This window comes from Oryctolagus cuniculus, chromosome 2 (assembly GCF_964237555.1).
Source record: "Oryctolagus cuniculus chromosome 2, mOryCun1.1, whole genome shotgun sequence".
In the NCBI taxonomy this organism is placed as follows: domain Eukaryota; kingdom Metazoa; phylum Chordata; class Mammalia; order Lagomorpha; family Leporidae; genus Oryctolagus; species Oryctolagus cuniculus.
The window spans coordinates 43,627,897-43,650,936 of NC_091433.1; the positions used below are offsets into that span (position 1 = coordinate 43,627,897).

The window sequence follows — 23,040 nt, forward strand, 5'->3', positions numbered from 1 at the left end:
GTGTCTCCTCTGTGACTTCCCTGATGTCCCTGGCTTGGGTGCTAGCCTCCTATCACAAGCTGCTGCGGGACTCCAGGGACGACAAGAAGAGCATGAGCTACAGAGGGGCCCTCATCCACCTCTTCTGGCGCCTCTTCACCATCTCATCCCGAGTTATCTCTTTTGCCCTCTTTGCTTCCATCTTCCAGCTCTACTTCGGGATCTTCGTGGTGGTGCACTGGTGTGCCATGGCTTTCTGGATTATCCATGGCGGAACAGACTTCTGCATGTCCAAGTGGGAGGAGATCCTCTTCAACATGGTGGTAGGGATTGTGTACATTTTCTGCTGGTTTAACGTCAAGGAAGGGCGGACTCGATATCGAATGTTTGCGTATTATACGATAGTCTTGACCGAGAATGCTGCCTTGACGTTCCTTTGGTATTTTTACAGAAACCCGGAGACCACTGACTCCTATGCGGTGCCAGCACTGTGTTGTGTCTTCATTAGCTTTGTGGCTGGGATTGCACTGATGCTCTTATATTACGGTGTGCTGCATCCCATGGGGCCACGAGCTAAGATCTTTGCCAGCTCCTGTTGTGCCGAGCTGCTCTGGGGCATCCCTTTGCCCCCCGATGTTGAGCCCATGGCACCTCAGACCCCTGGGTACCGGGGGACCCAGGTCACGCCCACCAGAGCCGTCACGGAACAACAGGAGGATCTCACGGCTGACACTTGCTTGCCCGTTTTCCAAGTGAGACCCATGGGGCCCTTAACCCCGTCGGGGCGTCCTTACCATCCAGAAGGGCCCCTCATTAAGATAGACATGCCAAGAAAGAGATACCCAGCTTGGGATGCTCACTTTGTAGACAGGAGGCTGAGAAGGACTATTAACATCCTGCAGTATGTCACTCCCACCGCAGTAGGCATTCGATATCGAGACGGACCGCTCCTCTATGAGTTGCTACAGTATGAGTCTTCACTCTAAGAGCATCTTGGCCCAAGTTGAGAAGGGGACCTTAAGTTTGGTTTGCGGTCAACACCGCTTGCAAGAAATATAACCCTCCCTTCCCCCAGTACACAGAACCACCACCACCACCAACACCGCCACCACCACCACCAACACCACCACTACAAACAAAACAAAACAAAACAAAACAATTAATAAGTCACAACCCCTTCAGATAAGCTTTCTTTCCAGTTGCTGTATGTATACAAAGATACTCTCTATGTTTTGTAAGTAAAAACAAACAGAAAACCTTTCTTTTGTTTTTTACACATAAGAAACAGTATTGAAAAATCCCACACTCTGGCTCATAGGGTGGAGAAGGAGGAGGTGTCTCCACTCCAAGAGAAAACCACAGTTTTATACCTTACACCAAGTGTAGATCATTTACGGGATTGGTGCTGATTGAAAGAACAAATCAAAACAAAACAAAACAAACACAAACAAACAAACAACCTTCAACTGCCTTATGCCCTTAGGTGCTGAGTTTCATTAAGTACTGTCACGTTTTTTCTCATGCAAAACTCCCTGGTGACTTTCGCACCAGGAGAGGGGAAATTAAACAATCAAATGAAATAAATCTAGAACCGAGAGGAATAACAACCAACAAATACAACACAAAGCACTCATTCTTCCTATCTGATTATTTGTATTGAAAACAAATTTACCCAAAGCAAAGGCATAAAAAAAAAAAAACCCTCCCCCTCTCCCTTTCTCTCCTCTGTCCCTTTCTCTATACAGAGCCTTCTAGGAGCTCAAGGGCTGTTTGCAACTCAAATGGCTGGAAAAGCTGCTTGAAGGCTGACTATGTGCCATCTTAGCGTTCACTTAGCGAGAATCACATTTGCTTCCCAGTGAAAAAGCAAAACAGAACCAAACCAAAAGCTACCCCCAAAATTTGGCAAGGACAGGAAATTCTAAAGCCAATCAAAGGAGATCTCCATAATTCTTTTCAAAAAGAATCAGTAATAATAAAACTCAGCATAGTAGCAAAAAGAATGACATCAATTTAAAGGCACAATTCTTAATCAGTGACTGGCAACAATGACCTGTTCCATCATTTTAAGGCTGTGAACGGGATACACTTGTCACGTGTAATATTGTTTAAGGCCTCTGCTGTCTCCGTTTGGTGGGATGCCTTAAATTGATCTGGAAAGAATTCTTCATTTTTCATTTGTGCTTTTTAAAACAACAACAACAACAACAACAACACAAAGAGGAAAACTAGAATATATACATAGATATATAAAAAAGTCAAATTGTAATAACTGACCCATTTCAAAGACTGTTTGGTGCTTCTGTCTTTCACCATTGTGGTTGGCTGAAAATCCTTCAGCTCACTTGGTGCATCTGGGTTGAATGGGAAATTGTGCGTGTGGAGTTTGTGTGTGCTTGTGTATGTATGTATGTGTGTGTGCCCATAGCACACATGTATGTGTGTTTGTGTGTGTGTGTGTGTGTGTGTATGTTCCTGCTGCAAGGTCTTGCCAGAAATATACAAAACCGATCTAAGACAAACACTGGTTATGCGGTGCCGTGTGCGGGGCTGGGGGCTGGGGACTGGGGCTAGGGGAATGGGCTGGTGCCTGCACAGAGCCCCTGTTGGGAGAGCAACACACACCAGCAGCCCACTGTGGGTCTTAGAGTCTGTGTTGTCTAGGTGAGGGTTTCATTCAACTGTTTATTTTCTCATTGTACCAAGTTGAATTTCTGGAGGTGTTGCAAGTCTCTTCAAACATTTTTAAAATTTTTGTTTTTCAAAAGTACTGCTCCTTTAAAGGAGATTCCTGTTCTAGGGCGTCGTTTCAACCCATTGTATCTCTACTTGGGCACACACACACACAAAAAAAAAAAAAGGAAAAGAAAAAAATTGCCACAAAAAAAGATATATATATATATATAAAGTAAATATATATATACACACACACACGATATTTTTAAGTAAATACTGTTAGTCTCTGTTGTGTGTAGCTGCGGTTTTTTTTTTCTCTTAAATTCCAGATATAACTATTTAGGGTGCAAAACCTCACCTTGAACTATTCTTGAGAGAAGTGTTCAAAAATTGAGGAATTTTTTTCGTGCATTTGTGGGATTTTTTTAAAAAAATATTATTCAAAGAGGTTTCTCCTTCCCACTGCATTCATTGTTTATCTGAATCTTTATTCCAATCAGTTGTAAAATCAGATGCTCCTTCCCGTGTTCAGATCGCCTTGATTCCGTGCACGATCACGGTCACGTAGCTGCAGTGTGTCCCCTCCCTTCCCTGACTCAGGTGCTCCCTGGGGTCCTCCTGCAGGAAGGAGGAAGAGGAGGAGCCCACCACCCCACCCCTCCCCAATCTGGAAGGCAGGACAGAACAGGGCACACTCAGGCCCGTGCACCACTTGCGAGCTATTTGGGAGTTGGAATCCCATCATGGGTGCTTCCTTCAGTGTGTCTCCTTTCCATTCTGCTCTCCGGAGCACCCGTGCACTCTGCCGAGGCTGGAGAAGGTGAGGTCGTTTGAGGGGGCCATCCCCTGGGGCTGGCTGGGGTGCCCAGCTCTTGTCTGTAGCCAGTCTGGGGCTCTGCCAGCATCCATCACGAGAGCAGCTTTCTCGGCGTCCTCCCCACGCTTCCCCCTCGGAGCATCTGGCTCTTGCGCTCTGCGTCTCTTCTTGGAGGGGTTTCCTCTTTCTTTCTTCTCCACTTCAGCACAGTCACCAGTCCCGATTTGCAGCCTCTGTTTCACTACTCGCATCTGCTGTGTGTGTGTCTGTGCATGTGCACATGTGTGTTCATGTTCACATGGAACTTAGTAGACTGCAGAAGTTGACCTGGAGCACTGCAAGATGGGATGCCAGCTTCCAGCTCTGGGAAGGCCCTCAGGGGCATTGGCCCCTGGGAACAAAGGAGAAGGACCTAGCACATTCCAGCAATCTTTCTTTCAACCCTTGTTGGACTGTGTTCCAGAGAGCACACTTGTTCTTTGAAGTGGCATCCGCATGCCCCCACCTGAACCCTTCCTTTCTGTACTAATGGTGCAGGTGAAAATGTGCATCTGTGAGCAGCAGCAGGAAGAGCCAGTTTTGCTGAGAGACAGGAAGAGGCGGGGAAAAGTGACCAGGCAGGGAGAAAGCCTGGGAAACATAAAGGCCGGGACCAGACCCTGGTGCTGTCAGCCTCTGGCAGCTCCCCACCTGTCACATCAGCAGTCCCAGGCCACTCCCCTGGGGTTTTCTCTCCATCCCTCCCTTGCCAGGGTGTACCCCATTCAGAGGGCTGTAGGGTGTCAGTGTAGGAAAGCAGATACACATGCCCCGCTCTGTCTCCCCACCGATGGCATCGGTCCTGAAAACCTAGATCCTTAAGGCCACCCTGTGGAAGGGTCCCTCTGCACCAGCGCGATGTGGTGGCCCCTTTGTCATTTGCCTGGGCCTTTGGCCACCCTGCCTTTTGTGGGCCAACAACGAGGCCCTAGCCCATTCTGCTCCAGCTGCCTACCAGTGGACAGCCTGTGATGCTTTTTAAAGAGATCTCTCTGGACCCATTTCTCTGCTAAGATCTCCTGTTAAAATAATCAATTCTCAATATTTAGCTATGGTAAAAGATAAGCCTGTTGGTGCCAGGAGCTATAGAACACAGTATACTACCCCGCTTTCTTTCCTTATTGCTCCCCCATCAAGTACCCCACGAATGTCCATATTTCATCCCTCTAGCTAAGCAGGACACTCAGCTTTTCTTTCCATTCTCAAACACATGGTAGTGTTGCCCGAACAATGTGGCTGATTGTGTTGCCTGTTCTTGCGAGCACTGGCCACACGGGTCAGGGAGCTGTGGCCTTTCTCTCTGCCCAGAGGGAAGCCCTACCCTGCTTGGGTAACTCCAGGTGATGTGTCCCGAGCTCATGTCACCATCCTGTGACACCCTTGGAAGCTGGAGGCCTCGTGTGTCTGCAGGCTCTGAATCCAAATGACCAGGCACCACCGATTCCCCTCACCCCAAAGTGACTCACATCTCAAATCCACTCCTCCGCTCTGTCCCAGGAGGATATCGCCTTGCTCTGCATGGTCAGATTTGTCCCAAGTTGGGTATCAAGGATGCCGTGGAGAACACATTCACTCCAAGCAGACAGGGGACCAGGATGTAACAGGCCCCATCACCCAGGGGTGCATGTGCTGCCTCAGTAAAAGCAGCAAACATTTCTCTATGGCCTGGGATTCCCCATACCCCACTGCTCCAGGCACAGAGTCACCCAAGACTTGGTGGTCCCTGTGACCCTAACCCAACACCTCTACTGCCATGGCCCTTGGAGTTCCATGGTGGCTAAAAGAGAGCAGAGCCTGTCTGGCTTGTGGTCACGAGGGTGATTCTACTGGCCACATAGCAACTTAGGCCACAAACACTGGACCCTGTCCCCAAACAAGCCTGACTCCCAGAAAGGCAAATCTACTTTGCAAATTACATTGTTTTTCTCCATTCTCCCTCCAACTGCCTGGTCCTGGTGCAGAAGAAGAGGTTCCTGGTGCTGTCGTATTGCGAGCAGCTCTGAATGGACTCAGCCTTCCTTGATCTCCATCCAGACTTCCTGTGGTTTCTGTAGGCCTGCTAGAGACCACACAGTGTCCTTCCCTGTCTGTTCTACTCCTTGCTCACGCCCTAAGCCTTGATGCTTCCAGGGGTCTCCTCCGTCCCTTGCCTAGGCACCAACCATGCAGGCTCAGCCTCTGGGGTACAAAAGGACATCATGCTCTCAGAGAACATGAAGCCAGGGTGTATCTCCTGGCTCCCAGCCCTCATGCCCCTGGCTCTTCCATGGGCTGGATGGAAGTGTCACCTGCCATTCATTTGGCTAGACAGTGCCATTTTCTTCACCAAGGAAAGTGGTTTCTTATTCAAAGAGAGCCCTTTCAGACCTTGTGTGTGTGCTAATAGCAGCTCTGGGTGTGCAGCCCTTGGATATACTTATTTGATTTTCTTATCAGAGGTTAAATCTTTTATCTCTTTGCCAAACAGAAATGTTAAAAGAACAGCACCAGATTTGGTTGGAGGAGGAACGGAAGTTAACTTCAGAGAGTGTGAAGGGAAGAGAGCTCACTGCAATTAATCTCGTCCAGATCCAGGTCACATTCCCAGTATGGGCTAAAAAACTGCCAGGGAGACCTGGAAAAGACCATGCGGGAATGCAGGGGAGCTGTTCCCTTCGTGTAGTTCTGAAACATGCGCTCTGAGTACTTGACCGTGTAGGGCAGCCCTGCTCGTAAAGCAGCACACAGGCATCCTCAAGGTCCTTAAGTCCTTAAGTCAAGGTCGGCTGCTCTCATTAAGGTCAAGGTGTGAGCGAGATGGAACGCAACAGAAGCTTCTCTCAGGTTCAGGTCTGTACTCCTTTCTCCTCATCCCAAACTCTGTCCCTATTGTAGAAGCAACTCTCCATTTCCATGCACGAGTCCACCTCTGGAAGATGGGAGGAGCAGTACTAGCTGCCAGCAAGTGACAAATGCAGGGCTTGTAAGAAGATTGCCCCGGGCACCCCAGTTCAATGTGTGCCTCTGTCAACTGCAAAACGCTGAAAAACACCAAGAGGCAACTCTGCTCTCTCAGAGATTTCTTCCCAAGCCCCTTACGGGGGAAAAAGATGATGCTTACTCGCAATTCTTGCACTGGCAAGACAAGCCTCTTTCACCCTCATCCCTAGCTGTTTCACAGGTCTCATTTCTTGCTTAAAACGCTGCATCTTGTGCTATTGGCCAAATATCAAAAGACACTGCCTTGATCCGGCTGTAGCTGTCTCCTCTGCCTGCCTGGTTCTGTCTGCCTTACTCAATTCTCCCAGGCACCATCTGCTTCTTCTCGCTTCCTGTGCCTTTCCTTGCAGTGGCTGGCAGGACATGGCTGGTACCTTCTGGAGCCAAAGGTCACGCGCGCTATTAACGACAGCCCCCGAGGGCAGCAGACGGAGTGCAGCAGGCAGTCCCCCTGCTCTGGGCCAACACCTTGTGTCAAGGGCTAAGAATAGACCACAGCGGACATAAGCAGGCGGGACCTGGGGCCACCTGCTCCAGGCTGCCCCAGCTCATGCAGAATAAGGTGTAGGCCCTGTAGGAGATGCTGTCCTTGCCAATCCCCAGATCCCATGCCAGAAGAAACTGAAGTCAGTCAGCTCTTCTCTGCCCTTGCCCATAGGGAGGTCTACTCCCAACAGATCATCCTAAAACCAAGGAAGACAAAGAAGTCATCTCCCTTTGGGACAGTGCCAGTTGCTAGCCCAGTGAGCATCCCTCTGTAGGCAAACATTGGCCATCTGTCATGTGGATGCAAACAAGCAGTCATCCATCAAGCGAACTTTTGGTCTTTTTTGCCACCCATGGGGTCCTCCGGCCAGAGTGGGCTTGGGAGATCTGTTCTAGCCGCACATCTGCTAGGTGCTCTTCTTTAGACCCAAAAAGACGCGGAAGTGACGCAGGCTGATTCAGGGGCCCCACTGTGATCACGGATAACTCACTTCACCTCTCGGTGCCTTGGTTTCTCCATCTGCAAAGTGGAGACAAAGAAGGCCGACCTCTTCTTTCTCTCCTGCTCAGGGATGCTGTGAGGATTCAGTCCACGTTGCCTGGAGCAAAGGTGTTGTGTGAAGGAAGAATGGTGTCCTCATTCCTCGGGAAATGGAAACGCAGGAAGGGGAGGGTGTTTTCCAGGTGTGGTGGCACCCGGAAGCCCCAGCATGAGCAGGAAGGACAGCTGGACAGGGAAGAGTCACAGGTCCCTTTCGTTCCTCTCTACTTCACAGCACTGTGAACCCAGTACAGTGGTACCCCAGTCAGGTGATCCCATCAGCTGGCTCAAGCTGCCACGGAGTTCTTCAACCAAATTTCCCACTGTTAATTCTTCCTAATGGATGAGAGTGTATGTGAAAGGACCAATCCGAAACCCAGTCTTTATTGAGCTCTGGGCCCACAAGAGGAGTGAGTGGGGAGGAGCTGGAAATTGCTTTTTAAGGTGGTAGAAAGCTCATGGAGAAATCTCTCTCATGCCTTTGTTCTTCCTTGCATCTCTTGCCGCCTTGAGACTCCCTCGTCAAACAGACTCACTTTCTCTTTCCCTCTCTGCAGAGTACAGAAAACAAAGCTTTGTTTTGAAAACAGGCATCCTAGGAGCCACACGTGTGGGTCCCTCGGTGGGTCTCCATCACCCTGATGTGCTGTGAGTGGGGCCTGCAGGCAGGTTTAGAGTCAGACAGGGATGGGGAACACATCACTATCTGTGTGTGTTCTAAGTCAGGGTATCCCCCCATAATTAAAATTGGAAAAGTTATTCTGAATTTCTTTTTCTTTCCTTTTTTTTTTTTTTTCCTTTTTACTATGGTTTGACTGTTAACATTTCCAAGGAACACTCTGAGCAAGAAAACAGACCCCTCCTAAGAACTTCTGTGTTCTTCCCAGGACCTAACCCAGAGTGAGGGCAGGTGGGAGCCACACTGGACATTAGCATTCAGCAGTGCCAACCGTGACACTGACTTCCTATTGGCTCTGAGAACCTTCCTGGAAAGGAAAATTCTAGAAGCTTCAACCATTGTGGATCAGTCAACCTGGCTCTGGCCCTTTCCTGGAGTTCAGGTGTAATCTGATATAGAAATTCTCATCCAAAGAAAAGAAAGAAAAGGCAGGCACCTGCTGAGAGTGCCCAAAAGAACAGCGCCCACATAGGGCAGGTCTCAGTAGCTTCTGGCAAATTCCCCTGCCCTTGACTGTGGAGCCCTGACCACAACCCCTTTCCCACCTGCCCTGACTCTGCTCTCCAAGGTTCTCATTGTTGCTGTGACAGCACAAGGGACCAGTTCCCACTTTGGAATTCAGTGAATGACTTCTGTTTGACTGTATATCTGATTGGTCTGTGGCTAAGGCCAAATCCTGCCGGGATTTGTTTCCACAAGGTATTTCTGATGGTAACCAAAAGGAAGGCATACAGGAGACCTCAGACTTGACACTCTGCGTTCATCAGCACCCCTTTTTGCCTGGCGAATGGACTGTGCGACCTTTGTGTGTGAGAACTTTGAAGACCGCCACGTGCTGCCACAGGGGACCATGTGACTCAGTAGTGGGAGGAAGAGGGGGGCTTCCGGACGTGTGTGGAAGGCAAACGCCAGCAACCATCTCGTCATCACTTGCTACTCTTCCTAGGGCAGAACTAGCAAAACGTATTCTTTTCACGTGGAGGCAGTTGCTTCTACTGAGTGACATCTATAAGTGTTATTTTTCTTTCCTTACAAAAGGGTCAGAGAGTGCATCTAAAGAACGAAGAGGCGTGTTCTTGTGTACAGACCATGCCGTCCGGAGTAAAAAGGCCAGGACTCTATCCCTCTGCAGACCCAAGTGAAGTCACTCGTGGGGCCAATTACTCCTGTCGAAAGGGAAGAGTATTGCTCACCTACCTCACAGGGGTGTTGTGAGGATAAAGCAATTCATGTCTGGCCAGGCACTTCGAGGATACAAGTATACTGGTTATCAAGTTTGCTTCCTATTTCAAATCCTTTGGAACACTGAGCACCTGTGGTGTGTAATGAACCATGCGGGGGGCAGTGGAGGGTGGGAACACAATCTAGTTCCTCCACTCTGTTCTGATTAATGAATACTTTAAAAAGATTATAAGAGAATGACAGAATAAGAGTTGTGTCCATGTAGATTTAAAAAAAAAAAATGATGGCTGTCTTTCTGCCCCGGATGGCTACTAACTACTCTTTCTTTCCCAAGAGTTTGGGCAAGGAGGAAGGATTTTCAGTCCTTTGGCTTCCGTCAGAGGAGCCTGTTCTGAGAAGCAAACAGATACCAGTTGCTCTACCCTCATTGCGGGAAAATGAAGGCAGACATCAGGGAGAGTGTCCTGTGCCCAGTTGCTGTTTCAGTTACTCCTGGGCTCAGCTCCAGTGTGGTCACAGCCTTCATCTTCTCTCTTCAGCCCCAGAGAGTGATCTGCCTGTGCTGTCCTGGAACAGCTGGCTACTTTGTGGGTCGTCTGTTTCCTTGGAGAGTCTGGTACGCTGTTGTTTGCTGGAAAGGCTTGGCTTCCAAAGACAAGGGTCTTCACTAAAAGGCAAATCTTTTGAGAGGGTGGAGATGGCCAAGAGGATGGATGAGTTTTCAGCATCTTAGCCTCCTCACATAAAACAAAGCCTTCTTAAAATCCTCATTGGCTTTTCGATGTACAGAAAGTTCTTCTCTTCCCAAACATGTTCAATGAGCCGAGGCTGGATCCCAAAACATTAAAAAATATAACACCTCTCAAATTATTTGTAGAGGGTTACGCCATGAGTTGGCTAGATTCTACAAAGAGCCAAAGCCACCTACCACGCTGAGCAGATGGGAGTCCAGTCCCTTCTTGAAGCTTCCCAGAAATGCTGCTCGAGACTCTCGCAGTATTACACAGCTTGTGTGCCCGAGTCCTCAGAAGTGTTGCTGCAGAAAGAGCACCCTAAGGTGCTGCCAGGGCCGCCTCTGTGTTTCAGAACCAGAGGGAAACCGCTTGCTATTTTGAAAATCATTATATGATGTGAGCCTTCAAGGGAAGAAGTGAATCACTCTCATTTCCTTTCAGAGGGAAGACGGGACAGAGAGAAAGGGAAGCTTACTTTGAATTGAAAAAATGACCCTTTGGTTGCACGAAGAGACGTGGGGCTCAGTGGCTGTCCTGGTCCCCTTGTCTTGAAGGCCAGGCCAGAGAGGCACGGGGTGAGCTGCCTTAGGCACCCAAGGCAGGACTGAGGCTTTGTGTCCTGTTCCTTTCAAACCAGGGCCCAAGGAAGGGGTGGTTTCAGTTTTGGTGCTGCTGCCTTGCCCCAGATTGTTCCAAGCATCTCAGCCAGTTTTCTGCCCTTTTCCTGCCCATGCTCATGAGCAGCTCCCAACCCTGGTGTTGATGTGTGGATTCCACAAGGCCTTTCTTCTATGCGACCAGTCCTTATATGCACATTGCTTCAGGTCAGGGCTATTCATCCAAATGCAACCCTCACAGCCTTTCTGCTTGCCTTGACATCACTATTGCTGCATGCTTCCACCAAATACATCACCGGCTGCACAGGGATGGTCATGCCAGCCCCTGGAGCCATGGCCTCCAGCGTTGCCATTGGTCCAGGCCACCTCAAGTCAAGGGCAGGCATTGTTCCTTCTTTCATTGAAATCCGTGTGCCTTTAAAAGGCATGGCCCTGAGTCATGGTGGAGATTTTCTGGAGGTGGGAGAGGGCAGGAGAGAGGTACAGATGGTGTCACTTAAATAGCTGGGACACTCTCTGATAACTCTGAAGGTGACAGTGGGCCGCCCAATGAAAATGGAAAGTTGGACAGCTCCTGGGGTGTCCGGGGCATTAGCACATCCCCTCCAGCCTCACTGCTGCCCACTAACCTTATGGCACCTGCTTGCTATTGATGGCTTACTTCCATTTTTTTAAAAACTATCTTATAAAGAAATGATCACACAAGATGGAGAGAAAGAGAGAGAGAGAGAGAGAGAGAGAGAGAGAGAGAGAGAGAGAGAGAACATGGAAAACCATATAAGCTGGGAGGTAATCTAAGTTTATGACATTATTCTGGATTGTGTAGAACTGAGGAGTGCATGGCCATAAGACAGTATTCTAAGTTTACGGATCACAGCGACTACATAAATAAACCAATCTTGGGCGTACACACATACACTCACCTCACCCCACCCCCACACTCATATGCACCTTAAAGGGCTTAAAAAGATGAGACAGAGTACCCCAATGTGTAGGGCTCTCACCGGACTTGCAATAGATCCAGCCTAGGTAGACTTTTCTCCCAGGCTCAATGCCAGGAAGACACCCCGGGCGGGGATATGCCTTCGTTTCCTCTGGCAGAGAAGAGAGCCCATAGCAGGCTTGTGCAGGATGGAAGACACTCTCCAGTTGCTACCAGGATTCTCAGCAGTTCACAAAACTCCGGAAAGCAGTTTTCTAAACACCTCCCTGTTTTCTGCGGCGAGCAGACCTGAGCCACTGGTATAGCAGTCACCAGAGTAGGGAAAGAGAAAGAGGTATTCTGGGGAACAAGGAGCTTGATCGCCGCTCTTCTGAGCCAGACAACATCACGTGCTCTTTGGCTGCCAGGGTTTCTGGCTGGTGGCGAACAAATGTGCGCCATGTGGCTACCCTGCATAGTCAGTATCTGCAGGTGAGGCTGGGGCTGGCCCGGTGAAGACACATGAGGGCTTGGGGAAAGGGCCTCCCCTGCCTAAGTGCAAAGTGCCCCTGGCAAGTCTGATAGCCCGGAGGCATCAGAGTGCTTGCTGTGTGAGAGGCTCAGCCAACTCTACAGCAGCAGCAGCAGCCACAGCAAATGCTGGGTCTGTCAGTGCACTTGGCGTGAAGCAGCCACTGCTGTCCTGGTGACAGAATTGGCGTGGCCTGAAGGGACAGGCTATTGGGGTGTGCTAGAAGACCCCTTCCAGAGAAGGGGAGAGATCGTTCTGCTGGATTTCAGGGATGGGGCACTCGCAACACTGTTTCCCGCCCCTACACACCTTCTTTCCCGAGCTGGATCCAGTCCCAAGGCTCCTGGCTGGAGGAGTGGGAGAGCTGCAGTGGGGTGGGTTTCTCAGATTTCAGATCGAAGCTAGTGCTTGCTAAGATTGCCACCTGCCACCTGAAAGTCCCAGTGTTGGTGTAGGAAGGCCACAGGGTCTGGCCGCAAGGCCTGGAAACCCTTTCAAGCCCAGATGCCCAGGAACAGCTTTTGAAGTCCCCTCCTCTCATCTGTCACTCATGCACAGTCGTGTCTCCTGACACCTGCTGGCTTGGGTGCAGCTGGACGCTGCAGGCTGCCAAGCCAGAACCCCATCACATCTCTTCCCTTCCCTCCTTCCACCTGTCCCACGGTAGCCCCAGAGTCACATGGGCAGCAAACTGACTTTCTGTTTTCTCTCTTAACGTCTAAATACATTCCAACTGCCAGGCCAGGAGAATCTTCTTAGGTCTCCTTGTCCCCGGCCAGACCCCGCTCGCTCTCTCAATGTAATGGCCCCATGATCTTTCCCCTGATGGGCTTTTCCAGGACACGACCGTGTTTTCAAGGAAGCTATTTTCCCATGGGTGTTAGAGAAAAGCAGCTCATCAGGGTTGCAGGCAGGCGACCTGGAAGCAGGACAAGGCAAGGTGAAAGCCCAGTGCCGGAGGGGCCCTGCCTTCCTATATAGATGTTTTCTTTTGCTATTAAAAAAATCAGAGATTTGTTACAGAAAAAAATACTTAGTCAAAAGAAGGAGGGGGGAGGGAGAGACAGCAGGAAGGAAGGAAAGGAAGAAACAAAGAAGAGAGAAAGGGAAGAAAAGAAGAGAAAGTTCTGAGGTGTCCCTGCCGTTCCTTGGTGTCCCTGGGTTTACTGCTCAGAGCCCTGCAGCAGGGCCGAGTTCCTGGCATGCATTTTGCAGCCCTGTGTGCCTGGAAATAGGCCGCAGACCCCAGCCTCTCTGATTTTGCCCTGTGGAAATGCCCAGGCTCCCGCGTGCCTGGTCTGTGGCTCTCCCGATCTCGCAGCCCGCTCCCGGGAGGCAGCCGGGATGGGACACAGCAGATCAGATCCAATCTCTTTTCTCAAAATGATGATGACTGGGGAGGGCCATTTTCTTGCATTTCTTCTGTTTCCCTTGGACACTTTACTCCCACTTGTGTGTCCTGCTTTAACCCGGTGAGCACAGAGGGCGCTGTCACCACTTTACCCAGCAGAACCGGTTGAATTTCTCAGGTAAAGCACCGCCTTGAGTGCATGCAATTTGTAATTTTCCCTAAAGGGCTAACAAAATATCCCCACCGCTCCTGTCCACTCCCATCACTGCTGTCTGAGAAATGGAGTCTCTATGTGGGTTTCAAGGAAGCACTGGTAAGCACCTTTCATTTGGAGATTCCAAGTACTCCTACCCACTGAGCAAAGCATCAGGGCTATATCTAAAGGGAACATTCTAGAACTTGGCAATTCCAGCCTAAGGGTGGGCACCCTGGTCCATCTCTTCCATACCCAATGAGGCAGGAGGTTTGCGGCGGTAGTTTTGGTCACCTCAGGAAACACCCCTGTGTCCAGCCAGGATTTCTTTCTTCTTCCCTTCTCCTGCATGTGTCTCTGCTCTGTGAACTCTTCCCATATCCCGAGAAGAGCTGAGTGCACAGAATATAGCTTCCAACAGCTCGGACAGAGTCTTCCTTTATTCTTGAGGTTCCTGGAATTAAAAATAGTTTACTGTTAGCTTTAGGCTAACAGAAAGTCTCAGCAGCTGAGCCTCCCCATCAGCCTCATGACTGCCTGTCGTTAACCGAAGTCCCAGCCTCAGGGAGCTGATTTCTGGCCCTCATCTCTCTGGAGCAGGTCTGGGTGGAGGTGGCTCAGGGGTGGAGGAGAGCCCTAATGAATGTGGCGGATGATAAATGGTGCACACTGGGTGCATGCCTGTGCAGGGAAGAAGAAGCCCTTATTCTTAAAACGTAATTTAGTGTAACCTGGCAAAGGTAGTCCTTGCCCATAAAACAAGAGAGGATAAAACAAGAGAAGAGAAAGAAGTAGGAAAATTTGGAAGGGAAGAAGGCTAAGAATGAGATCTCAATCTGTCATGATGGAGCAATCAAAAGACTTCCTGTAGGAAGCCAGTAAATCTGAGTTCAGGCCCCAACACTCTGGGCAAATGATGGAACCTGTTTAGTTACCAGTTTCTTTCTTTTTTTTTTTAAATATGGAAAGCTCCACAGATTTTATTTATTTATTTAAAAGGTAGAGTTACAGACAGAGAAAGGGAGAGACAGAGAGAAAGGTCTTCCATCCACTGGTTCACTCCCCAAATGGCTGCAATGCCCAGAGCTGAGTCAATCTGAAGCCAGGAGCCAGGAACTTCTTCTGAGTTAAGAGGCCCAAGCACTTGGGCCATCTTCTACTGCCTTCCTGGACCATACAAGAGAGCTGGATTGAAAGTGGAGCAGCCGGAACACAAACTGGTGCCAATATGGGATGCTGGCACCATAGGCAGAGGCTTACCCCACTATGCCGCAGAGCTGGCCCCACTGATTGCTTCATTACCCAAATGTACTTTCCAATTCTAAAATACCCTGGCTGCCATGAGTCAGACAGAAACCCAGAGTGCTCTAGTGCAAGGCAGAACTTGATGACGGCAAAGAGGCTTGAAGCAAGTGCCGTGGCAGGGGCAGCTGGAGGGGCCCCCTCTGAGCCAGCCTGGCCCTGTCTCCCTTCTCCGGGGCCATGAATTCCACTTAGCAGAATGATGACCAATTTGGACTTCTCTCCCTTTCTACCACCTCCGTTGGCCAGCAGCCCCAGGATGGTGGAGGGTGGAGGGCTGGCTCCCCAGCCCTCCCACTGTGAACAGCTCAAACTATACTTTCCCATTTTGATGCCACTTGCTGTGGGTGCTAGATCTTGGTCAGGGAAAAGGCAGGGACTTGAGGTCAGCAATATAATTCCTGCCCAGAAGGAAGTTCCAGGAACTCCTGGAAGGAGGAAATGGGCAGAGGCCATTCTCTCAAAACCCTGGGCAGACTTCTGAACATAATGTTAAGAGGAGACCCAGGGAAAGGGGTGGGTGCAGGGGGATTTTCTCTGTCTCAGGAATGTGCTAGAACTCTTCTGGGAGAAGTCTTTTGATTTTTCATGCTGTCCATACCCCAGAGGTAGGCTTGGATAAAAAAAAAAAATTCAGGTTGTTAGCAGGTGTTAGGGTCCATTTATTTGTCTCATGCTGAAATGGGAGTATCACCTTCAGTATAGACTTGTATCGGAATTTGAAAGCCAACTTGAACTAACCTACCCCTGCCAACAAGCTAGAGGAGCCAGAAGGAAAGCGAGAGTTCAACTCAAATCAGTATAGGGCAGAGACTCCCCAGTGACCAGGCTCCAACTTCAAGATATGCTGTCGCCCAGGTTTGGGAAGAGATGTCCCTACGCAGGGAGCTGCTTTGGTCCTGGTCTCATCAGCAACCCGTCACCATGGGCTTGCACAGGAAGCAAATCCTGGGAACCTGCGGATTGCAGGATGGCTGGATAGGTTCCCGGGTCCAACGCAGACCCAGAGTCAGAGACGAGCAATGGCTGAGGGAACTTTGCACCCCAGCCACACCCCACACCCAGAACTTCTTAAAGCAAAATACAGACTCTCTGTCTGGAGCAGGAAGTGTAGGAAGGGATATTTCAAGGCCGGCAAGTATACTAACAAAAGTTAAAATACTACTTGGCATTCACTCTGCAGTCCTCAGCTGCCCTGTTTCTTCTCTGGTTCATCAGCAGCACACGTAGTTCTTGGTGCTCCCAGATGGCCAATGGTTTCCATTTCCTTGGCCTGTCAATGAGGATGGAGTAAAGTTGACTCCAAGTCAACACGCGTGGTTCTCAGCTGTGTGGACTGACGTGGACCTCTGTCCATCCTCATTCATCTAGACCCGGTGCTATCTGTGGCGAACTGTGCCTATGGATGTAAATGTCTTCATTTTCTTTTCTTTATTGTTTTTTCCCTAATGCGTTGCAACCAAGTCATTATGTTAGAAAAGCAAGATTTTTAGGTAAGACTTTCCTTTTCCCAGTGCAAGATTTTGGTCCTTTTTCTTTCTTTTTTTCAGAAAGCTTGGTTTCCAGCTACTGAGTTTCCTCCTTCCTTTTGAGAAACTGAAAGGTTTTTCCTTTTCTATTAGCCAAGAAGAAAATTCCATTAAAAAGAACAAGGTCGGGCTCTTTCCTCCCTCTCTCCCTTGGCTTGGAATGGACAGATGTACTTGAGATCTTTTGGATCCATGACTTGAGGGTTCTTGCTAGAGATGGGAGATTTTTGTTCCCCCCACCACAGAGAAGTCAGGGCAGTGGCAACAAACAATTTAACTTCTCGAAACCTTGTGGTGCCTTTTCTTGCGGTGCTTCTCTGTCGTGTAATTCCACTCAAGGCAGCCACTTGCAGCAAACAGCAATGCCAGTACTTTTCCTTGGTATCGTGTGCCAGTGCAGTAACAGACTTTAATGTATACATATATAAATAGATAGAGGTATAGAGCTATCACTATAGTTACATAATGATATAACTGAGGTTCTGATGCAGCTTTGGTGGGAGTTGATCATTCCTCTACAAAACTATATGCTACTCAACCGAAACTCGCGTCTCTCTTGAGCGTGTGGATGTTTGGAAGGTACCAGCTGATGAGATGGGTTATTCTCCTATGACAAGTTTTCTTCTTTCTTGTGAAAGTTGCTGTCTCCATAACATAGAATGTTTGATAAGGGAGTGAAGAGCAGCTTCTTTCGAACTTCCTTTGGTGCTGATATTTTACAAAATTCTTTGTTGGTTCGTTCTGCTTCCCTGTCAGTGGCCAATAAGCTGCTCTTCCAAAATCTGGACTGGCCAATCAGAGGTGGCCAGGAGCAGTCTGGGACTAGGAGGGCTAGGGTTAGGTATGTCTGACTTGGTGTCCTAACTCTGTGACCTGAGTAAGACTCCCAGACTCAATTTTCATGCCTAAAACAAGCATCCTATCTCCTTACCTCCAGGAGGAAGGGTGACTTAAAAGGCTTTAGTCTGTGGCGTTGAATCACTGTATCACTACTGATTTGGAGACAGCAACTTGATGTGTTTTTAAGATTGTGTTTGTATGTCGGTAGGATTTTAATCTCGGGGTTTGGTTTTGTTCTCCTGTTCCTCCATCTCTGCTATGTTTTATGTCCTCTCTTTGGCAATACTTGTGAATATTGTGTAACTGGTCCGGATTCACCTAGGGTGTTGGGTAGTGCTAACTTCTCCCAAGGGAACAACATCACTAATACTGTATAAGGTGCTAGAATCAAACCTCATTTTATATACTTTGGTTCTTAGAGAAAAACAAAACATGCAGAATTCTTTCTGTGAAGCCTTACTATAGATTGTCATAGCCAATTGTTTATCCAAAAAGCAAGAGAGACAGAATAGAAATTAAGGGCAAGATGCAGAGATTCTGTATAAAATGTAATTGAAAGACCTTTGCTATTTCCTATATTAATGTAAACTACCATAAATATATCTGTATGTATATATATGTATGTACATATATATGCTTGAAGCAGATAGAAAGAATGGAAAAATGTACAGTATGCTCATCTTTATTTTACTTTCCAGCTGTTTCACAACTCTGTATATGTGCGAGGGAGGTGGCAATGGGGATGGGATGGGAGATGTCCCGTCTAATGCAGGAAACCATTCAGATGTGTGTTCTGTTCCGTGTGTTGTCCGAAGGAGGAGGCTGAGCCAGGGTAAAGGGCACAATGTGTAGATCCGCGTTCTACATGTTCTGGACTTGGCTGTGACTCGTGTCCTTTCTTCCTTACTCCGAGGTTTCTCAACAGTGCTGTAAACTGTCTGCTGCCTAAGGCGCTGACAAGTGATGGCTGCCTCAAGGAAGGTTAACGAGAGGGGCAGTTTTCTTTCCCCAACTCTGAAAAAACACTGACTCCACCCCTCCCCCAACCAAAACGTGACTGCTTTCCACCGAAGTTCAGTGCGAGAATCGAACCATTTCTGGTGCTTTTCCTTTGTGCCCTCAGCTCCCGACCCCCGTAACCCTCCTTTAGTTGCTGACGAAGAAAAGAACCTGAGGGATGAGTTTGGACCAAAAGCAGGGGTCAGGATGTCGAGAGTGTATTGGTGAATCCAAACTTGGCCAGGATGAGGGCGAGGGGTCCTTTCAAAGGCTGGCTATGTAATTCAGGTGTTTAGTGCTGGCATGTGTGTGTGTGTGTGCGTGTGCACGTGTGTGTGCGCTGTATATATGTTTTGACGTACGAAATGTCTGGTGGACAGAGAACAAAATACTTCAACCAGAAATGAACAGAAAACAATATATATCAAATGCTATTTTATCAGATGATGCACTTGTTCACCTTGATGAGAAGCCACTGTTTCACAACTATGCAATCTTCCAGTCTCTCTTCCTTCCCTCCTTCACCTCAGATTTCCAAACTGTTTTCCATACCCCTCACAGATTTTTTCCTTTATACAAGAACCACAGTATCCAATCCCTGGTTCAAGGTGAGCATGCTACAGTTGATTCTTTTCCTAAATTTAAGAGCTAATGGGGAAAAAAAAAGATTTCATTTTCTTTGATTTGAAATGATTTTATGTAACCCTGTTTGGTTCTGTAAGTGAACTGCTGTGTAGTTTGTGTTGGGTTATATGTTTACAGCTTGTTTTCATCCTCTTCTTGGTTCAAGTACTTATTTTCCTTATCAATTCTACTTTTTAATAGTATATGTTTTGGGGATGTGTTGACTTAAGGCAAGAACAAATTTGGCTTAAGTGGAACAATGAGCATGTGCCCTCTGGGGCTGGGAGGTGGGAAATAATGTGCACCTGCAGCTTCAGTGGTCCCTATATCCTGGTTAAGGATAAAGACCATGGCAGGTATACTCTGGGAAGGATTTGACCTGAGTGTTTTTCTTTCCTTGTTTGTGGTCATCTAAATGGAGTAACATGTCCCCAGGGGGTGAACTAGTGTTTTCTGCCTTGGCTTAGGCCAACTGCAACCTTCCCAGCTACTCTACCCAGTCTCTCCACTGTACCCAGTGCCAAAGCCCACCTCCCTGCCCCCACACCGCTGTCTGCTCATACCTTTCCTCCTCTGCCAGCCACTGACAGGCAACTTGCCCTTTAGTGGGGCTGATGCATCTGCTCTCATTCTGAAAGCCGGATATCAAGGGAGTCCTTGAGAGCCTGCCGTGGAAAGTGCTCAGGAAGTCAGCCCTCAGACCGCATGCCAATTGGAGGCAGCAGACACATACTCCCAGCTAATGAGGAGTACAGCAGGTTCTAGCACATTTCTAAACTGCCAGAAAGCCAGTTGGGTTGCCTTGGCATTGCCTTCTCAAGGCCTTGAAAAGGAGTGGCAGGGAAGAAGAGAGATCACGGGGTTACACAAAGCACAAACTAGGCAGGGGAAGCCCTGCACGCAGAGGCAGCTTCTTGCCTTCTCGGGTTGAGACCCTGCACAAGTCTGAGTTTTTCTCACGGTTTACAAATCTTGCACAAGGTGGCTGAGCCATCCAAGACAGTTTTTAAAAGAAATTCAGACACTGCCTAACTGCTCCAGCACAAACTGCTCCCACTCCCCAATGGGTGGGAGCTTCGATGGGATTCCTTTGGAATGAAAAAGGACATGGATCCTTCAGGGGAGTGCATTTTCTCTGTTGGCCTCATTCCTCACCTCCCTTCCTCCTACACATTCTCTTAGCTACTCAGGGGATCTAAATGAAGTGCTGCTCATTTGCTTTTGTTCTGTTCCCTAGATTGCACCTGCTGAGAGGCATCCCAGGAATCTCTCACCCATTCCTCCTCGGTCCTCCTGAGAAGGAGATCCTCTCACCCTTTGATGTAGTAGTAGTATTCTGGAGACCTCTACACTTAGCCTTGAATTTGGCCCTGCTCAACTAACCCCCAGGAGTCTTTTCCAGAAGCTTTCCTGTCTTTCAAGTTAGAAAATCCCATGGGGACCAGCTTCAGGCCACATGAAATTTTTTCACCCCTGGAGGTCCTCTCAGAGGTAGCCAAGTTCCTGCCCTGTGACCTTGTTCTTCTCTGGCCTGCCCCCTTGATGCCCAGGCACACCCACAGATGGCCTCAGAAATCCAAAGGCTCCAAGTCTCTCCAGAGGTTCAGGGTTTGCAGCAAAATGAAGAGGGGCTGGAGGGTGGAAGTGGTTTAGATTCCTCCCTTCTTGCCCAGGGCCCAGTTGGAGCTCTCAACACCCACTTTGGAGCCATGATCTCTTTGGACCTGCCTCTCTCAGAAAAGATAAGCCCACCTCTAAGGGCTGTGGCATTGTTGAGTTTCTGCTACAGATCTAGCCCCCAAGGAACCTGCCTGTGCAGAGGTCTGCTGGTTCATTACCAGCATAGACAGAACCTTTGCTGAGGAAAGCCTTCTCATAGGACGGATGAGACCTATTGTGTCATTGGGGTTGGCCCTTATGTAAGTGCCCACCATCAGCCAGCACCTGAGATCCTACAGAGCCTGGAGGTGTACAGTTCCAGATGCCAGGGCCAGGGCAGCCAGGCTTATCCCAGAGCACTCCCAGGCCAACTGCTTCTGAAGAACAAAATCTAGGCAGAGCTGTGCTTCCTCTGATGGGTGTTGGGAACAGTTCCTTTAGAGTAAGGCAGAATTTAGCATCAGCAGAGTCTCAGGAACATCAGGTGTCTATGTAAGTACAAGATGACCTGGGCAGGCTAAAACCACTGTATGTGGGGAAGATAAAAACCACTGCAGATTCCTAATCCAGGGAATGAAATGTCACAAAATAGTAAAGCCTAAGAAAGTGATCATCATGGCCATGTGAACTGACTAAAGAGGAGAAACAGCATAGGCAGAGTGCTTTTGGGACGGGAGAACCCACATTCAGCCGACGTTAGCTGGGTGCTGATGAGGGGGAAGGCTCCGTGCTAGGCGCCTTCACACAAAGGATCTAGCTTCGATTCGTGTGAACATCTTGCAAGGGAGAAATCCCACTCCAGTTCCCTAATGAGGAAACAGAGGCTCAGGGAAGCTCAGTGGCTTGCAGGGGGCTGCGCAGCCCGTGAATGAGTGCCAGTGGGGTCGGATCTGAATATTTTGGGTTCTGACCCCTGCGTGAGGATCCTATTTGCCTCTCTCCCTGTAACTCACAGTGATCAGGTGGCTCGTGGTGCCCAGCATGGACTGTTTGAGACCGAAGCCAAGAGCCTGAGCTTTTTTGTTTCCCTTTGGAGAGCTGTAAAAGCGAAGAGAAGAAAAGGGGAGCTTAAGGGACTTGATGTAGTGACCGTTTATGAAGCAAGGTATCCCCTTGGGACAGGACTTCTGTTTCCATCCCAGATATGACTTCTTCAGTTAAGATCCTGGGAACTTTCCTATTAGGCCCTTGCAATGTCTGTTTTGGTTGTCCTGAGAATCTTATTGTCTCCTTTCTGGTTTTGCTTTATTTTCATTTTCTGTGATCTGAAGAGATGACATCCAGGTAACTGGATTTGTTCTCTTAAGGATCCTGTAGAAGAGCTGAACAGCTGGAGTTAGGACAAATTAAGTAATTTAAGCTTCTCTGTGCCAATTTTGAGTAGGTTTTTCAAATTCTTTCTTTAATTTTTTTGAAAGGCAGAAAGAGACAGAGAGAGAAAGAGCTCCCATCCCCTGGTTTACCCTACAAATGCTCACAACTGCTAGGGAGGAACCAGGCCTAAGCCAGGAGCCAGGAACTCAATCTCGGTGGCAGGAACACAAGTGCTGAGCTGCCACTGCTGCCTTCCAAGTTGCTCGTAAGCAGGAAGCTAAAACTGAGAGCAGAGCCAGGACCTGAACCCAGGCAGTCTGATGTGAGATGTGAGCATCTTCAGTCAAACGCATGCCCTTTGAGAAGGTTGTTGAAGACAGCGGCTGTGATGAGGCAGTGAGGAAGAGGAATTTGAGACTGGATGCAGCAAGTGAGCCCTTGTGCCAGGATGAGGATGGGGGCACCTGGGGATGAGCTTAGCTAGGGCCTAAGAACCATGTCTAGTTCTGCCCTCACCATTCCTTGGCCAGTCTCCTGCCTCCCGTGAGCCTCATTTTCCCCATCAGGTGAGTCTGATGACCTCTGTGAGCCTCTGGTCCAAATAAAACAGTAAGAGTAGGAAACTCATTTGATGAAGTCTTGACCAATGAGCTGATACCTTGAGGTTTAGGAAGATAACAACCACAGCCCTAAGCCAAGGAGTGGAATGACCAGCATCAAAATAATGGGCCTAAGAAAATGTGTTCATGGCCAAGTGACCTGATTAAGAGGAAAACCAACATAAATGAGAGGAGGAGAACTCAAGAGAGAGGGAAAGAGGAGGGGAGAGAGAGAGGAAATGGGCAGGGAAGGGTAGATGGAAGTGATTTGCAGGAAGGGTGTGGTGAGACTCATAACATGCTCCCTTCACAATCAGCCTCCTGCTTTGCAAGTTTATTGACAGCAGTGATGCAGCAAGGCCTCCTCGGACTGAGCTCATGTGTGCCCACAGCACGCCTGTAATTCTTCCAGCCACAACAGTTGGCCATGGGGAAACCCTCTAGTTT

The 23,040-nt window shown here is 48.7% G+C and overlaps 1 protein-coding gene across 1 annotated transcript in view; it reads left to right on the forward strand.

Annotated features, from left to right (window-relative positions):
- The window catches only part of XKR6 (XK related 6), a 333,364-nt gene that overhangs the window by 300,180 nt on the left and 10,144 nt on the right, over positions 1-23,040 (forward strand). The window contains exon 3 of the mRNA XM_002709441.5: positions 1-23,040. This exon is cut by the window's right edge and continues 10,144 nt beyond it. Coding sequence (XP_002709487.2) covers positions 1-965 — 965 coding nt within the window. The 3' untranslated portion in view covers positions 966-23,040.